We start from the raw sequence: 26,436 nt of genomic DNA, 5'->3' as shown, positions 1-26,436 counted from the left end.
AGACGAACAAGGTATCCCTAGTAAAGTCACAATAAAAAAAATAAGTGTTTATCTGTTTCAACCTTATCGCAAGCCTTGCATTTATTATCGAGGTGGTAAGTGAAATGAGAAACTCGCTCTCTAGTTGCCAACGCTTGTCTGAACAATCTCTAGGATGAGGTTTAAATCCTAGTAAGTAAGAGTTTATGCTTCCTGATTCTATATAGAAGACTCAGGATTTGAGGTGAAAGGCGACGAGTTCCATGATAAGGGATGGCTCTATGTTCTTGTAGGCATTGGTACTTCCATACTTGCAGGCTTCTTTGGTTATGCACGTACCTGACTTTGTGGGTATCCATCAAAGCTAGTTTTGTTATTGGCTCCTCACTTGTTTGTACTTGCATAGTATTATGAGCAAACTAGTGATGAGAAGTGTTTGGAAGAAGAAAAACATTCCAAGAGTATGTGTTAGCATTCTAGAGATCAGTTACCAAGTTGGAGAGAGGATGATGTTCGTGATGTAGAATAAGGTTGTCATGAATATTTCCTACTGAAGACACCAAGGATCCATCCAAATGTTAGTGTTGCCTCTATGAATTTGATAGGTGCAATTGGTATCAAGATGGTTTTTAACTTAAGGGTAGATGATGACATATTTGGGGTCGATGAGTAGGTGTTTTTCCTAAAAAAAGGAATGACGATGGTATTTGGCTTTTGGGGTGGAAGGTAAAGGAGCTTTGCTGGAGGCAACCATCCATGCAAAATGGAGGGCCAGACTAGTGTAACATCTTGTATTTTACGTAAACCAAAAATACGACCTTTTTAAATTTTTTCCTGTAATCATGTGAATCATATAGTTTCTAGGTTTAACTCGATTCTAACCTGCTAACAAATCATGGGATACATATAGAATTATTTTTAGGCAAGTACCTTTGTTCATGAGTCATCTTGAGTTGGGCCTTGTTTAGGGTTTTGAGTTCATTTGAAGTGCACAAGTTCATAGTGAAGCTCATCTCAAAATCTCCGTTGAGCCTATCTCAAAGGCTAAGTGAATCCCTTCTCAACCTTTTTGTTGGAGTACGTCTCAAACTCCTTTTGAACTCTTCCCAAAATTCCCTTCTCAAACCTTCCCCCTTATTGATCTCATCACTAAATCTCCACCGGTAAATCCATCTTGAATTTGTAGCAACTCCTTTCCAATCCTTCATGATCTCTCTCATCACCTTGTTTCCTTTCTTGAATCCCTTTAAATCTCTTCTCGAATCTCTCTTATATATTCCTTCAAATTCATTTCAGTATCTTATTGAATCTCTGTCAAATCTCTTTGATTCCCTCTCTTTTTCACTAAATCAAAAATAGGGAAAACCTTCTCTTCTCCCATTTGGCCCAACCGCCCTAGTGAAAGGTCCTAATATGGCTAGAGAGGGGGGGGGGGTGAATAGCCTATTTAAAAATTCTACAAACTCACTAGAGCAAGATGTTAGTAATTAACAAAGCGAAGCTTTTTGCTCTAGCTCTAAAGGGGAGTTTGCAAGCCACCTATCCAACAATTCTAGTCGATATGATCACTAAGCACACAAGAGCTATGTCACTACTAACACTAGAGAGCTATCTAAAGTTTCTATACAAGTAAGCTACTCTAGTTTGTGAGAATGTAAGAGAGATGGTTTGATCTTTATACCGCCGCGTAGAGGAGATGAACCAATCAATAATATGAAGTCCAATCACCGGGAGAAATCCAAACACAATGGAGACAAGCAATTTTTCTCCCGAGGTTCACGTGCTTGTCGGCACGCTACGTCCCCGATGTGTCGACCAACACTTGGTGGTTCGGTGGCTAAGAGGTGTAGCACGAACCTCGTCCTCACTAGGACACCACAAGAACCTACCCACAAGTGAGGTAGCTCAATGACACGAGCAATCCACTAATGTTGCCTTTGGCTCTCCGCCGAGGTAGGCACAAACCTCTCACAATCACTGGGAGATGGCCACGAACAATCACCAACTCATGCCAATGCTCCTCTGCTGCTCCAAGCCGTCTAGGTGGCGGCAACCACCAAGAGTAACAAGAAAACCGCAGCCGAATCGATCCCCAAGTGCCACTAGATGCAATCACTCTCTCAAATGCACTTGGAATCACTCCCAATCTCACAAAGATGAATAATCTATGAAGGAGATGAGTGGGAGGTGTTTGCTTAGGCTCACAAGGATGTCTAGTAGTCAAGAATGCCAAGAGAGTGAGCCCTAAGCCGGCCAACAACTATTTATAGACCCCTCAAACAAATAGAGCCGTTGGCTCTCTCACTGGGTCTAACTCGGGGTCACGGACGCTCTTAAAGGGGCACCGGACACTCAACACCAGCGTCCGGTGCTCCAAAGTCAGCCACGTGTCACCTTTTGGAACGCTCGTGTCAGAGTCCAACGGTCACCTGTAGTGCACCGGACGCGTCCGGTGCACACCGGTCCTAAACTCAGGGAGGTATGCAAACGCGCAAGGTGAAGGGTCGAGATGGCGGACTAGAGGGGGGGTGAATAGTTCTTTCTAAAATTTACTACACCGGCTAACCGAAACAAATGCGGAATTAAAACTATCGGTCTAGCCAAGACTACACCCCTCTATCTAAGTTCTCTAGCACCTTGTAAAAGATCCTAAACAAGCAAACAAGGTGCTACCATAGCAAGAGTTCACCTAAACAATTCTAGGAGCAAGGTCACACAAACCTATGCAACTAGTACTTTGCAAACCGGGGGAGCTCCTACACAAACTAGTGAGGCAAAGCACACAAAGCCTAAGCTCACTAGCAAGCTCAATAACAAGGCAACTAATGCCAAATTAGAGAGCGCAACTTACTTAGGTACACAAACTAAGCAAAGTGACTAACAAGGTTACACAAACCAAATTAGTCACGCAAGGGAACTACTTCTAGCTACACAAGCAAGAAGGTAACTAGCAAGCTACACAAGCTAACTAATTACAAGAGCAATTACACAAGCACAAATATATGAATGTAAGAACAAGCTTGTGTTAGGGACTTGCAAACCAACGGGAAGAACAATGTTGCCACCAAGCTACGTCCCCGTTGTGTCGACCAACACTTGGTGGTTCGGCGGCTAAGAGGTGTTACACGAACCTCGTCCCCACTAGGACACCGCAAGAACCTACCCACAAGTGAGGTAGCTCAATGACACGCACGATCCAATAGAGTTGCTCTTCGCGATCCCCGCGGGGTGAGCACCGTACCCCTCACAATCTCTTCTCCGGAGCACCGCACAATCTCCTTGCGTGCTTCAACGGAGTCACAAGCCACCAAGCCGTCTAGGAGGTGGCAACCTCCAAGAGTAACAAGCATCACCGGCTTGCAACACGAACACCTAGTGCCACTCGATGCAATCTATCAATGCAACGCACTAGAATCGCTCACTCACACAATCGGATGATCACTATCAAGCATATGTGAGTTAGAGGCTTTACTAGCACTCCCCAAGCATAGACACTAAGTCCCAAGGGTGCTCAGCTGCAGCCAAGGCCGGCCACCACTTCTATTTATAGCCCCAAGGGCTAAACTAGTCGTTGCCCCTTCACTGGCAAAACACGAGGTCACCGGACGCTCACAGGGAGCCACCAGACGCTAAACTCCTAGCGTCCGGTGCTCAGGCGTCAGCCACGTGTCACTAGCCATTTGAACTCGACCGTTGCCGCCAACGGCTACCACGCGCTCGCGCCTGACACAGCACCACCGGACGCTCAGCTAGCCCACACCGGACGCGTCCGGTGCACACCGGACCCGTGCGCAGAGAGCTCCGCAAACTCGCATGGTCACCGGACGCAAGGCACCGGACGCACCCTGAGCGTCCGGTGCTCACCGGACTCATGCGCAGAGAGGGTCGCCAAACCGCCCGCACACCGGACGCTGAGCACCAGACTCTCTCCGGTGCGTCCGGTGCACTCTGCTGCACCCGACAGCACACCGGACGCTAAAGACCAGCGTCCGGTGCCTCCGCGCAGAGCGTCCGGTGAGTGTTTCCTACTGAGAAACACTCCCGCGACTTCTCCAAAATTTCCACCGGCGCAATAGAAAAAAATGCACTTAATTTTCTCAAAAGCGCTGAATCCCGCCTCGCAAGCTCGGCGGGAGGGAGAGACGAACCCACACCCCTCTCAACCCTAGGAACTCCTCCTCCTTTGTAAATGTGCCAACACGACCAAGTGTACGCCACCATGTGCAAGTGCGTTAGCATTTTCACAAACATTTTCCCAAAGGAGTTAGCCTCTCAAACTTGCCACGCCACTCGATCCTAACACGTATGCAAAGTTAGATCGGTCAAGTGGCACTAGATGACCGATATGCAAACAAGTTTGCCCCTCTTGATAGTACGGCCATCTATCCTAAATCCGGTCATAAACTTCTCTACACACCTATGACCGGTGAAATGGAAATGCCCTAGGTTATACCTTTGCCTTGCGCTTTCCATTCCATCTCCTCCAATGTTGATGCAACACATGCACCAACCAATCACCAAATGATATGATCCACTTCATATCATCACGTGACCGTATTGGTTCATCGATCTTGACCTCACTTGCTCTTCACCGTTGCCTCGGTCCATCGGCGCCAAGTCTTGCTCAAGCTTCACCGTGACACGCGGTCCCTCGCTTCAAAGCCTCTAACTTGTCCTTCACTCTTGCAACCGGTCCATCGAGCCAAGCCTCATCTCGATCTTCTCCACCTTGGTCACATGACTCCATGTCATGTCTCATATGCAATGAGCTCCTCCATCATCACAGAATCACCTGTGGACTAATCTCCTGTGTATCTCACATAAACACTATTAGTCCACCTAAGTTGTCACTCAATTACTAAAACCAAATAAGGACCTTTCACAAGGTCACCGGACGCTGAGCACCGGACGCTCCAGCCTGCGTCCGCTGTTCATCGGACTTAAACCCAGGGAGTACTGCAAAACGCGCGGGGCACCGGACTCACACCACGGGACGCTCCAAGCTGCATCCGGTGCGTATCGTTTGGTGCCTAACCCTAACCGAGCCAGGCTGCGTGCTCACCGGACGCACAGGCACAGCGTCCGGTGCTTCTAGGCCAGCGTCCGGTGAGTGTCCCGCAACTTCTCCAATTTTCCCACCGGCGCAATAGAAAAAATGCACTTCATTTTCTCGAAAAGCGCCGAACCCATCCTCTCTCAACCCTTCAAACTCCACCTCCTTCTCAAAGTGTGCCAACACCACAATGTGTAAACCAACATGTGCACGTGTGTTAGCATTTTCACAATCATTTTCTTCGAAGGAGTTAGAACAATGACACCTAGTGACACTTGATAACCGCTTAGCCAAAGAATTCTTCTCTTTATAGTACGGCTATCTATCCTAAATGTGATCACACCCTCTATGGTGTCTTGATCACCAAAACCAAAACCCTAAGCAATACCTTTGCCTTGATCTCCATAAGGTTTTGTTTTTCTCTTTCTTCTTTTCCAAGTTGAGCACTTGATCATCTTGTGGTCATCACCATGATCATCACTTGCTCCATCACTTGGCATGTACCAACCTTATTAAGTCTACACACACTTAGCATAGAGGTTAGTACTAGGGTTTCATCAATTATCCAAAACCAAACTATGGCTTTCACCTAGCTCCTTTCTCCCAGCACAGCTCGTGTTGGCGCTCCCTCGGTCCAGCACCCTCTTTAGCGCCGGCCTAGCTTGTCTCCCTTCAGGCCCACAGCGCCAGCGCGCCACCCCTTCACCTGGGCCTTGACCTCCCCTTCCCTCTGGCCCATCCCAAGGCGGCTCATGCGCACACGCCCCTGGCCCAAACATCCTGCTAGGCCCAACCGCTGCGCCAGGGTTGGCAACCCTAGTCAGCCTTGCCCTAGGCGCCGTCACCAAAGACCGAGCTGGGCACCACCTCCTACACTCGTGCCCCCTGACGCCAGCGCCCTGGCCTCCATGCCCCTCCTAGATGTGCACCACGTCTCCATCCCTATCACGGACACTGAGGATGGACGGAGCCTCGGGACCCTAGGCGTCGTGCCACTATAAGAACGTTGATGCCTTCTCTGCTCCATCCCTCCCAGCCATCGTCGCCACTCCCTTCCTCCTCTGCTCCCCTAAGCTCACGCCGCCGTGCCTTGGCACCATGCCGAGCCACGACGTCCTCGCCCCATCGCGCTCAGCCGTGGTCACTATGTCCCACCTCGCTGAGCCAGTCATCCTACCCTCACCTCGTGCTTGTCGAGCGTGGCCAGTTGAGCCACCTCCTCATCACGTCCACGACACCGTAGCTACATGCCACCACCGTGACCTCAGCAACAAGTGCCAGAAGCTCCAACCACAACGAGCACGGCAACCCGGAACACGTCCTCATCGAGCTTCTACCTCGACGTCACCGGAGCCCTTGACGCCAAGCCACCGCCGCGACTTCGGCCTCGACAAGCTCCACCACAAGTCGTGATCTTCCTCGCCTCCATGACGATCGACCGCTGCACGACCGAGCGCCACAACCTCGACGCCTTTGCTGCTCCTCGCTGAGCGCCTCGAGCCGCGCACCATGACCTCAACTGTGCCCCTGCTCCGAGCCCCGAGCCAAGCCCTTCAACACCCTACTTCCCCATCGCGCCGACACCGAGCACTTCAACACCGGGACCATGACATCGTCCTCAACACCCATGCTCACGTCCTTACCATGGTCACCACCATGCCGAGCTGCCACCTCGCCAAGCCCTTCTGTGTCATCGGTGAGCTCTCAAGCCAAGGCCTTACTTTTCCTTCCGTTTCGAAGACCATGTCGTGGTTCTTGGCTAACAGTCGGCCTTCACGCCACTACTTTCACTAACGCAGGGCCCTGTGTCACCTTTGGCCAAGTGGTAGCCGGCCACCGTGTCACCAGGAGCCACATCGCCCCTAGCACTTCGTCGAGCATGGTGCTACGCTTGCTGTCACCTTGGTGTCGTCCGCATGACGCCTCGAAGTGCCCTCGTCGAGTAGCCATGCCACCGGTCTGGATGATGCCACTGCTGCTTGGGACACCATCGGCCTTAGCCTGTCCATCGTGACATCAAACCTAGCCCTCCACCTTCCCCACCACCAAGGTCGAACCTTAAACCGAGTCGACGCCTTTCGCGACATCGGCAAAACCCTATCTTGCTCTCGTACACTTGTTCATACTTGTCATTTCATTATTTATCATCTAAACATGTTCATACATCATCTATCTTGTTTGATACATGATCTATCTTTGTCTATATCGTTGCCTATGCTGTGCCTTTGTGCCGGTCTATCTATCTAACTCTTGTGCTATGGAAATGTGCTACTCCGAGTTGCCGTCGTGTCTTGGTGTTGTCTTTGGTTGAGTCATGGTTCTTGTGTGGTGTGGTTGGTTGGTTGTGGACCATGTCGTCAAGTCGGTTGAGAGAGTGATGTGTTTGAATGTTGCGATCGTGAGTTTGTCTCGCCATGGCCGTAATGCCAAGCATGTCCCTTCTCTCGTGTTATCGTTGTTCTTGTGTTGTGTTTCGTTTGCCCCTGTGGATCGAGCCTTCGAGCTAGACGAGGAAATGGTAGTGCACTTGATCATTTCGATTGTGGGATTCGTCCCGCCATGATCCTGATGTCGAGCGTAACTCGTTTCCCCATGTTTAGTTGACTCTGTTGTGCCTAGCCCAGCGTTGGAGGTAGCGACTAGTGAGCCGTGCGCCACCGTTGCGTCAGATCCCCCAAACTGGGGTACTGTTTGGACTGCGCATGGAGGGAAACATTGGTGAGCAGGGTACAATCTAGAAGGGAACAGACAACCACGAATGGTTATAATCACAACACAAACAAAATCCATAGACTGCGACACTAAAGAACGGCACATTTTCAACTTGCAACCATAGAATAAGAAAATCAAATGTAATTAAGTGAAGTGGGATTCTCAACACTAAGTACTTTTTTTGCGAGACCCAGTTATAGACGAAGACGCTCACATATACGAGTGCGACATTAACGAGATATTTAAGGCCTCGGATAAAATCGGTAATGTATGTATGGCAACAAAGTACTGTGCAGTCATGAGCGGTGAGCCATTAATAACTGTAGTAAGCCGAAGTGCGCGAGTATCGTGCGGTCTCGGATCGAATCAGCCACATACCGGTGGCTTTCTGCCGTTGTGGCTATTCCGCTTCTATCAGCTGGCCCCGTATTTTGATTCTACTATTGCTCGAAAGCCCCAAGAGATTCAAGGAATGAAGGGCGTGTGAGACGGAGAGAAAGCCCCAAGTGTTCTGACTGCCACATCTATCATTCAATCATCAGTGGTGTTAGTTATATAGGTAGTGGACATGGAGGTGAAAAGTAAAAGTAAAAATTATTTTATATATTTTTATTTTCTATGTACTATTAGATCTACATGTTCATCTCATAGATTCTTGGGCTGCGTGAAATAGATAAGCTATTTAGCGCTAATGATTACCTTCTCTTCTACTTTTTTCACTATTTACGTCATAATATAGCTAGCTAAATAGCTAACTACTGGGACACGAGACAAGGACATCATCTGTGAGCGAGGAGTGTCCCCGTCGCCGGGCTCATCCAAACTCTCGCTGGGAGGGTACCACCAGTCCACCACCGCCAGTGACTTCAGAGCGGTACTGGGTGATGTGTACTCGCGCGGTTCTTTTTACACGTTGTGTTAGCTTTGTTATTTTCATCTATGACCTGTGACCATATAGTTTCACAATTTTGTCATTGTGAATCTAAAACCATCAGTTTTATGTTGTGAACATGTACATATTTTTTTGAAAATAATCATAATCAAAGTTAAAAAAATGTTTGACTTAACACGTATAAAGAAAAGGACAGAGAGTAAATTGACACTGAGTCCATGGCACATGGGCCCCACGTGACAGCAACGTCACCAGTGTCGTGGCCTGAGACCGGCATTTTGGGCCACTGGTACAGCTGGGGCGGATATTCGACTTCTGATCAAACAAGAAAGATTATCTCTCTCAAAAAAAACAGACTAGAAAGAAAGAGAAGGCTGTCCAAACATTGCTTTGCACGGTTTGCGATTTCCAGTTCCAACAGCACATAAAACTGCAGTTATTTCGTTTTTAGTTTGTAAAAATGACAACGGAATATTAGCTGGGGCCTGGGGCGGACTTCTGATCAGAGAAGAAAGAAAGAGAAAAGGTCCCAGCGTCGCTTTGCACGGATTCGATTTGTAGGCCCCACCAACGCACAGCACTGCTGTTACTTTTGTCTTTAGTTTTAAAGACAACGGAATATAAGAGCATCTCCAATTGTTTGGAAAAACCGATTTGGAAAAAATTGTCATTTGGCAACTTGCTAAACCTTTTGGCAAGTTAATTTTTCTTATATCTCCAATAGTTTAGTAAATTGAGTTTGGTAAATATAGAAAAATAGACCCACGTATACCGGTCCAACAGATTTTGTATGATCTACGTCCTCTGCCCCCCTCGCACTCGCGGTGACCCTTCGTGTGGTCGCGTACCGCAGCCGAGCTTTCAGCAGCAGCACACCATGCAGCAGCAACAGCAGCGCCTTGCTTCCTCCATCCAGCATAAGTACGCAGCAGCTTTCAGTACGCCATGCAGCAGCAGCTTTCGTCGTCATGCTTCCTCCAGCCACCACCAGTATGCCATGCAGCAGCAGCAGCAGCTTTCACACATGGATTAGCAGCAGCAGCTTTCAGCAGAGTTTCACACTACGCGGAGGAGAAGTGGAGGCGCGGGGGAGGGATAGCAAGCGAGGATGACTGCGGAAAGATCCGCGCGCGGCTCCTCTTTTTTCCAACTTGGAAAATTTTAGCAAGTCTTATTCCAAACTGTTGGAGAATCATTTTTCTTCTTTTTTCAAAAAAACAAAGATAGTAAGTCATTTTTCTAAACAATTGGAGATGCTCTAATGAGTAAAATTTTACATACAAATTTAAGGCATAAAACTTGCATAAATAGTTGTATTAAAAAGAAAGGTTCTGAGACGGAGTTCTTTAGCAAATAAATTATATTGTGAGGAATAAAATATTTTCTTTGATTTTTCTATAATCAAAATACAAATACATTTCAGAATGGAGGGCGTACAACGCAGAGAGGCCTCAATTGTATTGTACTGTCTGATGATTCAAAAGTATATTGAAGAATATGGACATGTCATGGTGTCAATGTCTGCTAATGTGCACGATCGAGCTCAACATGGCACAAAACTTTTTATTTGAAAAATGTACTGGCCCTAGTGAATACAACTGTGGTATTTACAGGAATGGAAGCTCGACTTTTGAGCTCTAACTAAACTTATTCTAAGATGAATGTAAACAAAAATCGGGAGAGATCAAGATATACCACAAATGAATCATCGAGGGGGGGAAGGGGGGATAAACAAGGAGGGAAAAACTATGTCAGTGATCCTCTGACATCTAAGTAAACTAATTCATGAATTTCCGGCAGTTAGCAGTCTGGCAAAGGCATGGCACTTTGCGTTCATCAGCCTCATCTGGATCAAACAGGTAGTCATACCTGGAATTAACACAACAAATAACATGAATTAGTCAAGTTGTGTGTTTATGACCCTGTTTCAAAAATGTAGGCCGTTTTAGTTTTGTCCTAAGTCAATCTTTTGTAACTTTGACTAAGTTTAGAGTTAACATCTACAATACCAACTAAAATGCACTACCAAGACATATTTAATGGTGGATTTAATTAAACGAATTTGATCTTGGTACATTATTCTATAAACTTAGACAAAGTTAGAGGATTTTGACTTTTTTTGCGACTAGAAGATTTTGACTTAGGACAAAACTAAAATGACACATTTTGGAACAGATAGAGTAGTAGAGAAGTTCAAGAAAGAGATTCATTTCACATAACATACGTTAGCTCATCACCAGCACAAACATTTTTTCTGGCTATTAGAACAATACGACTTTCATCATGTCCAACGCTCATAATCCTTGCATAGCAGTTTGGTGTGCACTGCATCAAAAAGTAAAAAAAAAGGGTCAAATGAGCATTTATTTTAGAGCTAAACATATTTAAATTTTGGCATATGATCCTTACAGAATGATTGATCAATCGTGCCACGTTTCCTTTGTCTGTCGCATCAACAACCACTTCCTCACTGATTTTGAAAAGCTGTGCGCACAAAGGAAAGAAATCAATAAAATGTAATTATCAAATCACTAGACAGTGAAGTAGAAAAGACAAGTTCAATAAAGATATCACCAATAATTGTTAAATATGAATACACACAACATGAATACATGATTAAAAACACGTCTTCTTTCACCATTCAAAATATCAATAGTAGTAGAAAAGGATTATCAGAGATGAAATTGTTTGATCTTCCTCTGCGCTACTCAGAGTTTCCATAACAAAATTAGCATAATAAGCTCACCAGAGCCATAATCACATATGCATTGTACTTAGAATGCAATTGCCCAGGGGGAAAATCTATTCAAGTTCTTTAGACCACATATCTGATGAACCAATGTACAATGTCAGAAGACTCACGTAGCAATCTTTGCCTTGTACACGATATTTTTCTTCCCGTAAATCAGCTACACTTCGTCTAACCTGCTCACCGCGATACTCAAGGACCTGAAAATATATAAATCAAGAACTGCTTGTGTGAGCAAATTTATTGGATACGGAAGCAGTGGACTTATGAGAAATCAATTCTAGTAATTCAAGCTCAGTGAGAGGAATGGACCAGAAAGAAACTCAGAATTTACTAGAGGGTTAGTAGACCACCGATTATTACAAAATATGAGAAATTAGACATAGACGTAGAAAGTGGGCGCTGTCATCACAATGAAGTAAATCTAGGTTCCTAGTAGAGACAATTCTGAAGTGAGGGAAAGTACCATTTCTCCTTCTTGAATGTCCCTCCGAGCAAAAAGTCCCCACCTATGAATTCCTGATCTACCAAAGCATACTCTACCATGCTCTGTTTTCTGAAATAAGAAAAATAAATCATAATATATACTAGCACAGAAGCCAGAAGGTACTACAGAAACTTGACAGCACTAGACACACTAACCTGTAAATAACACAAACGCTCCTTGAAAGTACAAAAAGATTCTGGATCCCTCTCTTCCTGCAGATAAGTACAAAAACTTGCTTTATAAGAAATTGAACTCTAATACAAGAGAGAAAATCTTATAAGGGAACAGGTTATGCAGTAAATCAGAAAATTACCCTTGGTGGATTCAGAATATCAATTTCATCCCAGCGGTGTTGACAAGGTCCTCTAACACGATGCGCAATTGCACCCTCTCTAGATCTCTGCATGTTAATAAAACACAGTTATGCTTCGATACAGGTGCCGTACCAATGGTTTATACATACAGACATGAATAAACTATTAAAAGCAATAACATAGCAAAGCAAGCATCAGTGCAGAGATTATCATTATTGTCTTGTGGATTTGAACCTGAGATTGGCAGGCCTTTGGCAAGTCAGGAACCTCTATTACAAGGGAGAATTGGTTAAAAGTCTAGATACCATTAAACAACTTTTCAAGCATTGGTTGAATTGAAACAATAATTTCTAACCAGACTCCCTGTCCAACTGGATAAAAATAAAACTAACTAGCCCAAACCCCCGCGCAGTTGCGCAGGCTAGGGTGTATTGATTAAAAACAATGGAATAATTATATATATTAGAATTTTAAATTAACTGGACTGACTGGCAAAAAGTAGACTAACAAAACAAATGATCTTGACATGAGGACAAATATTTGGCAATTCTAAACTAAATATATTCTCCAGAGTACCTATAGGTATATTAGAGGGGAGTTCTTATTTGATTAGATCTCTATTAAACAAAGGTATATAATAGTAATAACATTGTACTGAGATACATCAAACAACAGGAATTAGGCCATGTTTAGTTGGCGAAAACTTTTGGATTTTGGTACTGTAGCATTTTATTTTATTTGGTAATTAATGTCTAATCATAGACTAATTGGGTTAAAAAAACGTTTCGTAAAATTTGTGTGAACTGTGCAATTAGTTATTTTTTTATTTATATTTAATGCTCCATTGATGCGTTCAAAGATTTAATGTAATGGAACCAAAAGAATTTTTTTGAATAGATAAGGATGGGTACTGTTCATGGACATGATGCACTGTTCATGTATGTGCTGTTCAATATTCATGTGCATGGCGTGGCACTGTTCATGGGCATAGAGTGTGTGGACTGTTTGGCATGAACAGTGAAATGAGTCACTGACGGGAAGCATAGCAATAAGGGTAAAGGATAGATTTGGAAGTACAACAGGTAACATCTCCATGCAAAAGTGGATGTACATTTTGGGGTCAAACATGAAATATAAACATCAAATCATCAATATGGTCCATGCATACTTTCTTTGGCATATTGGATCCCTACAACTTACAAGAGGTGAAAGCAGCAATCTGAATGGTTTCACCTTTTTGTTTAGCAGTTGTTTAAACTTCTTTGGCTACAAAGTTTCCATGCAAAGTATGTAACCAACCATATTATTAACCTACACTGCGAGCCATCAGTTCCAGAACCACTTTTTTTTTCAGACACACAAGAGCTGTGTATCATTATATTAAGAAAATAAGAAGAAAAGGTGTAGAGAGCCCTTACAACACATACCCACAAACACACCCGAAAAATATTTCTTCGAGTACAAGCTTACTTCAGTATCTGGCTACAGTTCAACATAGCTTATTGGATGCAGGGGCATATGGTGATACGGAACCATCTCTACAGCTTTTTGCATAGTATGAATAATTTCAAAGTTTAGTAAAAATTAGATGTCAAGACCACTAAACCGATTATACGGCATTAGCCTCTTCGCATGCTTAGTACTCAATAGTTTTAGCTACTATTGCTATCTTTTAGTGAACATACTTAAGTGGCACTTTCTGTAAGACCAAACATTAGTATCCTATGATGCAAAACCACCATTCCAGAACTTCATTGCAAAGGTCTGTTTACGTCACCATGTTGAAAGTCAGTTGTATGGTTCCTCTAGTAGCTATTCTAGAGTTGCATTCTCTACTTTCACCTTAAAAATAAGTTCTTTATGGAAATAGACATAACTATACAAATATAATATAATAATACCTTTAGATCCTTCCTAACATAAATCCGACATCTTGCCGCTGATAAGTTCTCTGAAATTTCAACTTCTAACGGCAAATCCAAGGGAATATCTTTCCTGATCAGTCTCGATGCAGCTACCTTGCCATTGCTCTGAACAAGCTTTTTTGATGAGAAAGTTCCAGCAGGAGTTTGAATTATCAAAACATTATCAGGGTTAGGGCTCCTGCACAGAAACAAGAGTTTGAACTCTCACTAAGACGAATAAGGCTAAATAAATCACTAAATTGAACATATTATTTTTTAATTCCTCCAGTCAAAAGAAAACTTACCGATGTTGGGCACAGTAAGAAATCTTCTTTGTTGTCTGTTTGCCATTTTTTTCCAAGCATTGAAGCTGCATATATGGAAAAAGAGTTAAAGGTAACAGTTAGACCTATATACATAAAAATGTGAGACACAAAGAAAAAGGAACCAATTATACATTTAAATCAGCATAAAGGTATCATTCAGTGCTGATGTACCTCCATTCGATAGCCTGCCCTTGATGCACAAATGGCATGGTAGTAAGTAGAACACCTGTAGCATTGAGTACATGAACCATGTATTTGTTTACAAATCACACACATCTGCAGAAATAGATGGGCATAGAGCATAGACTGTCATACTTCAGCACAAAAAAATGTAGTACTTGTTGGTCAATCCACTTAAGCAACATAAATTATAGTATGAAAGATAAACAACCTTCATAAATAGCAAAGGTTGAATGTTCAATATCCCAACAGCAGGTTCCATGAGCTCATCACTAGCAAAAGCAACCTGTGGCTGAAACCATGCACATGTTATATGAACCCACAAGTTATCAACATTTGTTGGCTTCAAAGCACCACCTACAATAAGTTCAAAGTTCACCAGGTGCCAGGGTTAATGATTAGAAAAAGAAATACTCGATAAAAAAGAAAGCAATCTGCACCCAGATAATCAAATCCAGAATTGATAAACCCACTCTACACGACATCAATTGTGGTTCAATCTTTAGCTACTGAAATAGTCATGGAAGTTGAGAAGGGAAGCAAATACCTAACAGGTCTTCATGTAAAAATCCTGTCACTACAGTTATTAACTTAACGCAACAAGGTTCGAATGTCTGTATAGAAGTATCGATGTGTTCCAGTACTATTACCTTTTCTTTTCAAATGCACCCAGTTACCGAAGAAAGGAATTACAGAATAGTTATCAAACACACAAGAATTACCTTTCACAGGGCAAAGACAGCACTCCCTTTTTTGCTCAGGTTTTTCACAAGCCCGACAAACCCATGAAGTAAAGTCCTGCTTTCCCGTCACACCATAACATTCCTGATGAACTGCTATCTGACATCTGAACATGAGTGTTGTTAGTTGCGGCTTGGGGTTTGCACCGTATTTCGAAACAAATTGAAACTGGAGAAAAAATTTTGCAAATAATACAAGTTCATTTACCTATTACAAATCACAATTTTGTTGTAATCCCAATCTTCAACCCATCTACAGACCGCACATCTTTCTGTTGTCCATTTTACATTTACAGGATCATATGGGTCTGCATAGGAAACAAATTCAAGCTCCACGAATTGAAATCTGCTGGGAGAAGTATCTTCAAAAACAACTAAGCTACTAAGATTAAAATCAAAGCTATTATACCATTTAGTAAATCGATTAACTTCTGTTTCTTCATTTTCTGAGATAAGCGTTTTGAAGGATTAGTAGGGCACACGCCTGGCTGATGTCGATCTATCTGTAAATCAAAATGTTTGGCAGTCTTATACAAAAACAGAAAGCACAAAGATACAAACTTAATTTGGATGACAAACATATTCTCATTATGAACTATGTACTATTTAGTGATAAAATCTAAAAGTATGTATGATGTAGCCACTATACGCACCCATTTCCCAAATGGCATCAATGAGCCCTTAAGCTTAATACTGGACCTCCAATTTTTACTTCTACAGCCAGCATGCCGCTCCCATTCATTGAACAAAAATTTCTGTCCTTTGCAAGGGCCACAATGGCAAGAAATTCTGCCACAAAGATTAGCCAGAAGTCAAGAAAATTCTAGTATGAACATCGCATCAGCTTGATAAGCATAATAAAAGGGGGAAAAGAGGAGTGGTGGACAGAGATAGCGGATGGCGTCAAAAAATTTCATGTGCAATTAACACAGCACAGAACTTACAATTCGAGATCTGGTTGGTATGTTCCTTCCAGGTCAAAACAGACCAGTGCAACTTTGTCAGGCTTGCCCCCTTTCTGTGCAGAACTATCTTTTCTGCTTAACAAAATTATTATAGTAGACATGTTATTGTCAAAAACACACACTTCAAATATGAAAGCATCACATAAACAAATGATTTTCACTTACCTGACATCAGAAAATTTTGTGTTCTTCCCAGGGAGAGTTGAATTCATTTTAACTCTACAGTAAGGGCAGCGATAACTGTTGTCTTGTAGATCCTACCGCATTTAGTTATGCGCATGTTATAGGCACTTGCTAAAATACTGCAGATGTATTCAGTCTGTTATTATGAGAAAATAAAGACAAACCTTGAGGTTGCTGCAATTTTCATCGCATTCTGCATGAACCCAACTTTCACAGCCATGACAGCAAACCTGATCATCGCTTATCCCCATGAGAATTTGCAGCTATGAATAATGAGGTACACTTATAACACTTAAACATCTACAGACTATCTTACCCATCTTCCACCATATTTATGTTGCAAACTTTTTAAACAAATTCCACAGTACTTCTTCAATGCCAAGATCTGCAGGTGCAAAAAAAAGTAGTGTTAGGAGTAAGGTCTATATGCTCAAGTTCTGCCAACATAATAACCATAATGTATGCATTGAAGTTGGTATGACAAAACATACCCCGGCACAAAGTCTACAAGCAAGTTGCTCCATCACATGCACCATCTTGTTTGTATCCTTGTTCGGGAAGCAGTTTCCACAACTCTCACACTGCAGTGCTCTTCTGCACCGCTGCGTGAATGATCAAACAAATAGAATTAGTCTACTGAGGCAATATATTATCTAACTGATCAAACAAATAGAATTAGTCCACTGAGGCAATCTATCATCTAACTGATCAAACAAATACAATTAGTCTACTGAGCAATATATCATCTAACCACAGTAGTTTCAATACAATCTTAAAATGTAACATGACCTTACAGAACTAACAGTTGCCAGGAGATGACAAACCTAGAACTTGGGAAAGAAAATTTCTTGTTCCACAGAGAGAATTGACAGAATAATATCATTCTGCTTATACATAGTAAATGATTCAGTTAGAGTGTATCTGTTTCAAGATTTCATCATTGTCATACATCAATTCTTTTATGGTCCTTTGATCTACACCTGAATTCTTCCTATTTGAGGTAAGGACGCAAGTTAATGTGACATCATAAGATTCCCTTGAAATGACATAACAGACATCAAAGCAAACCAAAGAAGATTGGGCATAAGACATTGATTTGCTGTTGAAATCTCCTATACGTATGCACAGCCTTAGTTGTGCATCAGCTGTAAACAAATTCATCAACTTGCCTTAATCTGTGGCTGGTACTCCAACTCATTTGAACCAGTCACTTCATGTAAATCATCTGGGAAAGAATGACACACCACAGGTTGGCCCTTAGTGCTGCAATCAATCACTACTTCTGAGAATCCCTGATCAGCCAAAAAGGCCTCTTCTACTGCCCTCCGGAAATCAGCAGGTTTGCAACTGCTTAGTTCTGTCTGCCCTTGAAATCTGAAATGAGAAATACAGCTTGTTCTTAAAACACAAGCTGGCATATTCTAACTGTAGTAAAGTTGTCAAAACTACTCGAGCAGGTGTTTTAGCAGCATTTTAACAGTTGTCGTCCATGTAGTTATAGATTTTGAAATACTACTCACCGGTCCATGTAGTCTGAAAATGGAAATATCAACCCCTGCCTCACCCACACGTACTTCTGCAACTCATCATCAAATGCATCATTTCCAATGGAGAAAAGCAGTAGAAATTAAAGTCAACCAATTTGAATACAACAGTCACTGGAAAATTGTACCTTCTCATCACTGAACTCTGTGCACCAGCCAAATAGCATCACACAAAGCACAGCGACACGGCGAGGCTGTGGTGGCATTGCATCAGCAGCGACCTGCTGAGTTGGGTCGATCAGCACTCCTGGCCACATCGGCTGACGTTTGCCAAGCTTTGCCCACACAATGTCCCCATACACCAATTGCTCGGTACAGTGAAAAATCTCTTCTTTATCCTCTTCCTCATACCCTTCATCCTCCTCTTGCTCATCCTCCTCGTCTTCCTCATCTTCTTCCTCATAGTAATGCCTAAGCATTACTTCCTTTCTGTGGTAATTGCTGTATGGTTCATCATGTACCGAGGTAAGCGTGCTCCCAGAGGCTAAGTACTTCCTGGAATCACCAAAATTGCGGCGTGCCCGGTAACCTTCCACCATGGCCTCCTCCTCATCGTTGTCATGTACCTCGGACAATGCAAAGCTCCTGCCAAAAATTGCAGCTTTACTGTGCAGCAGCCCGTTTTTGCGCACCAAATGCTCTGTCTTGACAGGCGGCGCCGCTGCCGGCGGCGGATTGGCCGGCTTCTCCTTCTTCCAGGGGTCGATAAGTACCGAGTCATTGAACCTAGAGGGCAGAACCTGCGTGCGGCCCCGCGACGTGCGCACCACCGGCGGCCTCGCCGCGGGCACTGGCTGCGCGGCCTCTGCCGGTGCCTCGGCGGACTCCTCGCTCCACCGGAGGCCGAAGGCCGCGTACGGGATGGCGGAGGCTGGGACGTCGCCGAGCAGCTCGACGGGGAAGAACTCATCGCCCCTCCGCCTCTTCCTCGGGCGAGGGTCGCCTCCCCCCTCGTCCTCCCCTCCGCCGCCCGCGGCATTGCAGCGCCGCAGCGCAAGGATCTCCGACCGCTGATTCCGCTTGAAGATCATCCGGAACCGCGGAACCGGCCCGCTAGATCGCCCCGGCGAGTCGGGAGGGCCGGAGCGCCTTGGCAAACCCTAAGCCCGTCCGCCCGCCTCGCGAATTCGGTCAATTGGGGAGCTCCGCTCCCCTCCCGAGACCTCGCGGAGGCGGCGGAAACGACCTCGGATGGAGCTGGCCAGATGCTGTTGACGAAGATAAATCGGCCTGGGATTTGGGGGGATTTTTTTTTTCTCGTCTCCTCTGCTCTCGGTTGCTTGTTCTTGGTGTGTTCTAATGGGCTTCCAAGTACAGGGGGGGAAGAGAGAAGGGAACGCGGCTCGGTGGCGAGGGAGATGAGATGCGTTTTTTTTTTCTTTTCCTCCCGAAGTTTCCTCGTGCGATTCGGCGGATTGGATCGGATAGGGGGGGGTCGTGACATGGAAGAAGTCGTCGTCGTCGTCTCCGCCGTGGGATGGGAGCGGAGCTGGTGCTCGTGCGGTTGCCCTCTCGATTTTGTGGTGGTGCTGATGGTGGCCGTGGCGGTGGTGTGCGTCCATGGAGATGGAGCAGGAGTGAGTGATGGGTGGCACGAGTCTGGCTGGGCGTTTTGGTAGCCTCGTGGTCGGATGGTGATCTGCGCTGGCAATTTCGTTTTCGTTTTTTTTTTCTTTTTTGGTTCTCGTCCAATGTATGATTTGAGCTGGGGATTTGGGTTTCGAGCGATTGGGAACGAGTTGTGCTTGAGAATTGGATTTTTGGAAGTGGTCTGGACTAGCGTAGAATCGTGGTGATTTTGGGCATGGTCTGGAGGAGAGAGATGGACGGACATGAACAAGTTTTGTGGAGCGAGCAGCGGAGCTGCAGCGTACCCACTTTCGTGGGAATGATGTCACGAGCAGCGTAGGCAGGTCCGCGCTGTTGATGGAGGTTGAGCTCGGATGATTGATTGATTATTACAAGCCCGATGCATGTTTGGTCACCTCGGCGCGGCAGCGAAAGCAGATGTTGACGAAGAAATTTCGTTGTTTTTCCATCCCGATCTTTTTTTCCTCCCCTGTTAATGATTCGTGTTCTTTGCTCGTTCAGAGGTTTCGATTTCTTGGTGTGTTTTTTCCCTGTATCGATCGATCTCTTTGGCTGAAGCAAAGAGTCGAGCTCAGATTTCTATGTGTGTTTCTTGCCGATCAGATCTCCATGGCTGAATCAAAAAAATCGTGCACGGGGACAGGTCTGGAAGCTGTTTGATCCAGCAGCGGAGCAGCCGTGTGAAGTCCGAGCAAGACGAAGGTCTGAAGGATTGATGATTAATGGAGTCTTGCTCTGCTTTGTTTTTATTTGTTCTTTCGGGTTTTTTTCTCCAAGTCATTTTCTCTGGTACAATGGTGGTGGCCGTGTGCTCGAATCCGCGGTCGGAAAGGTGCGCGCATCTTGAGCCGGACGCGGGAGAGACGACGGTGATTCCCTCTCCGCCGTACATTCGCGTCGTCTCGTTTGATTCCTGGTAAGCCCGGGCCACGGGCCACCGCTCGCCGGAGTTCTTTTTCTCCCCCCTCTATTTGTGTGTGACGATTTCGCCGGAGCTGGCACAGTGCCACAACCCACAGGAGGGCCTCTCGATGGTGGTGCTGGGACCCAACAACCAAACCCACCAGGTCCAGTGTTCCGCTGCACGGCGGCGGTCGGGGTGGGTTTTGATGGTGGTTTGGTGCGCGGCGCGATAGATTCCGGCGACTCGTGCGAGGGGAGACTGGAGGAGGAGACGTGGCGTGTGCGTGCATAGACCGCGGAGGACGCGGCCACCAATCAGTCACAGTGGCAGCAGCTTCTGCTCGAGTTGCGGCACCGGGCACATCAGAATAGATGCGAGGTGAGCGGCGGCTTTGGTTGATGGATTGGTTCCACCCAGCGCGTGCAGCTTCTCCCTTCCCCTCCCCGGCACCGGCAGGCGATCACCGCGGACGGATCCAAGACGGTCCGGCGACGGCGAGGTCTGAGCTGTGCAGGTACAGATTTTTTTTTAGTAGACGACGTAGCTGTTCTTCGGAATTCCAATGGATTTGCTGAAAGAACCAGCAGCGAGTCAGGGAGCGAGCGCCGCAGTGGAATCCGTGGCGGCTCCAATTTTGTAGCTCGCCCTTTTGTTTCGAACTTTCTGGAAGCGCGATTTGTCGTCGGTTCGGTTGACGCCACTTCGTTTTGCTCATCGGGTCGTCGTGTAGCTTCGGCCTGCACTGCAGCACGGTGAGGACCAGAAGGTAGGTGCTGGTGTCCTGCCCATTGGCATGAAGACGACGTCGTCTATGTCTCGCCTAGTTCGGGAGGCTAAGGTAACCAAACGGCAAACCAAACCTCCTCCAGCTTGCCCAGGCACCAAAGGTGGCAACTGGCAAGTGGCACGGACGGATAAGGCGGCGGCTTCACCACGCCGGTGGTCGGGTGGCGCCGCTTGGCTTGGCCACGCCAAGCAGACCGAGAGCCCGAGACCCTGCCGCGCCCGCGAGGCCGCATAGGTAGCCTCGTATCGTCGGGCCGCCCGGCGGAAAACCTTCCGTGCGCATCGAGACGCGGAGTCTGACTTCAGGGCAGCCTACTGCCGCCACATGTGTTTCCTCGACAGAATACTCTCTGGCGAGCAAGCAAACTCGGTGCGTCCGTGCGTGACGTGACGGGGATGGTGGAGGAGCGCCGGTTTTCCAGCGACAACGACGTCGTCGCGGCCCGCGACGGGGAGGTCGACCGCCGCGACGTGGGCAACAAGATGGAACACGGGTGAGCGCGCCTGAGGCTCGGCCTGCCTTTGATTAGCTATAATCTCCTTGTCCCGTGCGGCCGTGCCTCCGCCTCCCTCCCTTGCTCCCGACGGAGTTTCGATTCGCTCCTTCCGGCGCCAAATCGCTCTGCGCTACGTGGCTGGTTGATCTGCTCCCACCTCCTGAACCATCTGGCTGCCTGATTTTGCTCGTTCACCTTCTCTCCTCCTTCGGTTTTCCTGATCCAAGCTGGCCTAGCTTCGCTGTGCTTTAATCTGCTAGGTCCAAAGTTTTCTCGTTGCCTGCCGCAGGTGCGAGCATTACCGGCGGAGGCCTGCGCAAGATCGTGGTGCCGTGCTGCAACCTGGTGCTCCCCTGCAGATTGTCGCCACGGCCACAACCAGGCTAGGATGAGCTAGTGTCCTTTTTCGTAAGTACTGGCTCAGCGAGCTCGTCTACTCAGGAACCTCATGGCGTGCTTGCCAGTTTAGCTAGCGCACTGACATGCATTTCTGTTTGCACGTCCAACGGGGGCGGTATAGGCATATAGTTATTACATTTGCGACTCGGTAGTTTGGTTGTATACTGTACTTGTGTCAGCCTTGGATCTTGAGTGTGTTCATTTTGGTTCAATTATGTGCATGGTAAATCAAAATATGGAATTTAGTGGTGGTGGTCTTGAGGTTGCGGCGCAGAGAACACTTGTGATAATAGATTTCTGAAATTGTGCCTTCAGCCATTTTAGGAGCAATACAGCATAACGGGTTTATGAAATTGTGCCTTCTGAAATCGAACCATCAGGTTTTGGCACTGTATGCAAAGAGCAGGTAATGCTAGAGCACTTATTCTTCTTCTTGTGTTGGTTCTTTCTTTCTTCACTACTGTAGGCTTCCGGAGATCAGCACAAAAATATGTCATCAGGATGTTAAAAAGGTAAGCCTTTCATTTTTTTTTTCTTTTTCTAGTTTCTGCAATTAATTGACTTTACTATGTTCAGCAAATCTGGAAGATTAACTCTCTTCATTCTTGCAGGTAGTTTGCCTACTCTGTGAATCAGAACAGCCTGTATGACTTGAAGTGTTAAAGATTTTATTCAGTGCTCATGTCACGTAAGGGTTATTGTGCTTAAACTGAAACTTCATTTTTGTTGTTCAGGTGTCATAAGTGTGCATAGGCTGTGGAGTCAATATGGGAGAGTACTTCTGTGATACATGCAAATTTTATGGTGATGATGTAACTTTTGAAGTTTGGCTGCTTTCGTATGTGATTTGTAGTTTGTACCATTCATGCCTACTGATGCATATTACTTCTTTTACTGAAACAGAAAGGGTAGTACCATTGCATCGATTGTGCCATATGCAGGTGAGCACAAAAGAAACTTTCACCGGCATATAAATTAAGGTGATTTCTGATCATGTGTCCACTCAATTCAACCAGGGTTGGTGGCAAGGAAAATTTCTTCCACTGTTGTAAAGTGTGGTATGCTTTGCTTCAACCAAATTGATTATATGATTGAATGTTCTTCCACACTCCACATCCACAGTGTTGATTCAATGTTTCTCCGTACGCAGCAGTGGTGACTTTGAGCTGAGTGTTCTTACATAGTACGCAACAGTGAAAGAATGGAAGTCCAAATTCAGTCACCCTTTTGTCTCTAATAACGGAAATTTTTCGTGCCCCCAAGTTGTCTGCAGATCGTATCAGTATAAATTAACACTCACCATTTAGGGCGATTTAAATTTAGCAACCAAGAAACAACATTCTAAAGTTTTTATGTTCACTGTTAAAACTCTGCATGTGCCTATTCTTTGTGTGGCAATGCATATATGTTGTATTTCTTCCTGTTCTTTTTCTGCAACTCATAGCCTTGTAGTATTGTAAACCAGTCAGCACAACGTTACCTGTATCTGGAAAAAAAATCTAAGTGAACGAGGGTGATAAATTAAATTGGGAGCAACAGATGCCACACATTTTAGAAGTATAGTTGGATCAATGCAGTATGTAACCCTAACCCAACCAGTCATTTCGTTTTCAGTAAACAAGGTTTGTCAATTTTTGCACTCACCCACTACCTTGCACTGGACAGCAGTGAAAAGAATATTAAAATACTTGAAGTCCACTTCGAGCATTAGTTTGAGAATTAGAAGATCATCATCCTTGCTTGTTAGTGGCTAGATGATCGTCGATCTACTAGTGGTTTTGCTATTTTCTTTGGGAGTAATCTTATTTTAGTTCACACAAGCAAGCCACAATTTCAAGATCTAGCACACAAGATGAGTTCAAGGCTATGGCAAATGCAACAGCTAAAATTATTTGGGTGACAGCACTCTAAAGAGTTAGGAATACATTGTCCGCCTGCTGCAAGGGTTTAGTGTAATTATATTGGTGCAACTTATCTCTCCGATAATCCAATTTTCCATGCTAGAGTGAAATATATTGAATTGAAGTTGATTATTATTTTGTCAGGAAAAAGATAGCATAAAAAGTATTGGAGGTTCGACAAATACCTATAGATGATCAATTAGTGAACAGATTCACAAAGACTCACGACGAGGAAACTATAAAATCTTTTTTTTACAAAAGGGAATATTACTCCCTCCGTATAGGATTTAAAAGTCGTTATGGACAAGGTTTAGATCAAACATTGGTAATATAAATCATCAATAACTTTTAAGTTGTTTCATTTATAAATGTGAAAATTATATAAATAGATTTGTCTTGAAAAATACTTTCATAAAAGTATACATATATCATTTTTTATAAATATTTCTTATAAAATAAGAGGTCAAAGTTGTGTTTTTGGAGACCGTGTTGCTGTCTTAAACGACTTCTAAATCATATATGGAGGGAGTATTAATATTCTAGCTTTTGCATCAACTAATGCATATAGTTGTTTCTTATTATAAGCACAGATCAATGTTCCACACAATCTCAAAATCGAAGTTTTAAGGCAAAGTGGAAGAAAGTACAAGTTCTAAAAGCAACATTTGAACTGTAATCCTATTGTTGAATCTCCAGCTATTTCTAGCAAACACCTCCATCGCGGTGATCTCAATCTTCCTGCAGCTCATTTTCATCTTTTGGCCATCCTCTTGGAAAGTTATGATTGAGGGAGGATGTTAACAATATTGTACTAAAAGTATTCATATCAAGATTAATCACGTATCAGCTAGTATATATATTTTCTCAGTTCTAAATTATAAGATGTTTTGATTTTTTTAGTACATCTATTTTATTATGTTTCTAGATATGGTAAAATGGATGAAATAAAAAAATCAATATGACTTACTGTATAATTTAGAACTAGAGACAGTAATATATATTTCATTCTATAATTGCTACTGGTTGCCATGAAAATAGGATTACAACCGGTCGTTGAAAGGTCCAAATAGCTAGAGGGGGTGAATAGACTATTTAAAATTTCTACAAACTTCACTAAGCAAGTGAGTTAGTAAAATAAATGGCGAAGCAATTTTAGCACTAGCACAACTAAGCTATGCAAAGCCACCTATACAAAATAGTACAAGGCTAAACACTAAAACAAAACAACAAGAGAAGGCAACACAATGACTCTACTTTAAACAAGAGCTAAGCTACACAAGCTAAACGACTAGCAAGGTAAGCAAGTATGTAAGAGAGTGGAGAGTGATTGTTATACCAATGTTGTAGAGAAGAGATATATCCAATCAATCACAAACACAATCACAAGAGAGAATCCTTGGCACAAGATGACACACGATTTTTTACTGAGGTTCACTTGCTTCCCGGCAAGCTAGTCTTCGTTGTGACGATACACCCACTTGATGGATCAGGAGCTAATTGGCAATTTAAAGCCAAACTCTCAGCAGGTGCCGCACATCTACTCTAAGATGGGAATCTTCCAAGCCACGAGCAATCTACTAGAGTAGCCAATTGCAATTTCCTACGAGGAAGGCTAAAGAACCCCTCACAAATCACTTGGTGAGGCTCGAAACAATCTCCAATCATGAGCTCAACACCTCCGCTGCTCCACGCCGTCTAGGGTGTCGGAAAACACCCAAGAGTAACAAGAAAATCCGCAGCAAACTCAAGAATCAAGTGCCACTAGATGCAACTCACTAAGCAATGCACTTGAATCTCACTCAATCTCACTAAAATTAGCAATCAAGCAAGAAGATGAGTGGAGGGAGTGTTCTCTAGCTCAAAGTATGTCTCAAGTATGCCAAAGTGCAAGAGAGAACCCCCAAGGCCGGCCACCTTCTAGTTATAAAGCCCCCTCAACAAATAGAGCCATTGGCCCTTTCACTGGGCAAAAGTCGGGGACACCGGACGCATATCAGGGAGCCATCGGACGCTGGAACCTGCGTCCGGTGCACAGATGTCAGCCATGTGTCACCCTTTTGAAAATCGCGCGTCGATATCTAACGGTCACTTGCAAACCACCGGGCGCAGTGAGCACCGAACGCGTTAGGTACACACTGGACCCGTACGCAGAGAGGGTGTAAAATGCGCTGGGTCACCGGACGCTGACCACCGGACGCTCTCTGGTGCGTCTGATGTCGCGAGCGCTTCTGTAAAGAACCACCGGACGCACATCATCAGACTCACTCAAGTTACTATGCATGTGTCCGATGTGTACTCGCCAACAAGTGCCACTCATCGGACGCACAGAAC

At 44.7% G+C, this 26,436-nt stretch overlaps 1 protein-coding gene and 1 long non-coding RNA gene across 3 annotated transcripts; one reads left to right on the top strand and one right to left on the bottom strand.

The window, feature by feature from the left end:
- On the bottom strand, positions 10,092–19,716 carry LOC8054966 (histone-lysine N-methyltransferase ATX4). Its single transcript, XM_002456025.2, has 23 exons — positions 18,157–19,716; positions 18,005–18,060; positions 17,654–17,858; positions 16,976–17,086; positions 16,801–16,869; positions 16,649–16,714; positions 16,467–16,558; positions 16,281–16,373; positions 15,990–16,125; positions 15,746–15,839; positions 15,545–15,644; positions 15,319–15,443; positions 14,808–14,953; positions 14,588–14,692; positions 14,396–14,460; positions 14,088–14,289; positions 12,186–12,272; positions 12,028–12,084; positions 11,852–11,941; positions 11,499–11,585; positions 11,046–11,120; positions 10,861–10,961; positions 10,092–10,505 (listed from the first exon to the last, which is right to left on the bottom strand). The coding sequence occupies exons 1-23, from the start codon at positions 19,057–19,059 to the stop codon at positions 10,415–10,417; spliced, it is 3,156 nt and encodes a 1,051-aa protein (XP_002456070.1). The 5' UTR covers positions 19,060–19,716; the 3' UTR covers positions 10,092–10,414.
- Positions 19,719–23,707, top strand: LOC110433892. 2 transcript variants are annotated; one of them, XR_002451312.1, is made up of 4 exons: positions 19,719–22,716; positions 22,939–23,008; positions 23,108–23,145; positions 23,221–23,707. It is a non-coding gene; the product is annotated as an uncharacterized LOC110433892 (long non-coding RNA). The 2 variants fall into 2 exon arrangements; XR_002451311.1 differs by having other exon boundaries at positions 20,207–22,716; positions 22,816–23,008.

Source organism: Sorghum bicolor, chromosome 3 (assembly GCF_000003195.3).
Source record: "Sorghum bicolor cultivar BTx623 chromosome 3, Sorghum_bicolor_NCBIv3, whole genome shotgun sequence".
NCBI lineage: Eukaryota > Viridiplantae > Streptophyta > Magnoliopsida > Poales > Poaceae > Sorghum > Sorghum bicolor.
This window is presented reverse-complemented; position numbering and strand designations above follow the sequence as displayed.

What these genes read in the sequence shown, in the direction of transcription:
- LOC8054966 (XM_002456025.2), bottom strand. Translation starts at nt 19,059, where the DNA reads ATGATCTTCAAGCGGAATCAGCGGTCGGAGATCCTTGCGCTGCGGCGC. An exon ending in AAAATTGCAGCAACCTCAAG is followed by an intron (nt 16,559 to 16,648) that starts GTTTGTCTTTAT and finishes TAAATGCGGTAG; the next exon opens with GATCTACAAGACAACAGTTA. An exon ending in CACGATTGATCAATCATTCT is followed by an intron (nt 10,962 to 11,045) that starts GTAAGGATCATA and finishes TTTTTGATGCAG; the next exon opens with TGCACACCAAACTGCTATGC.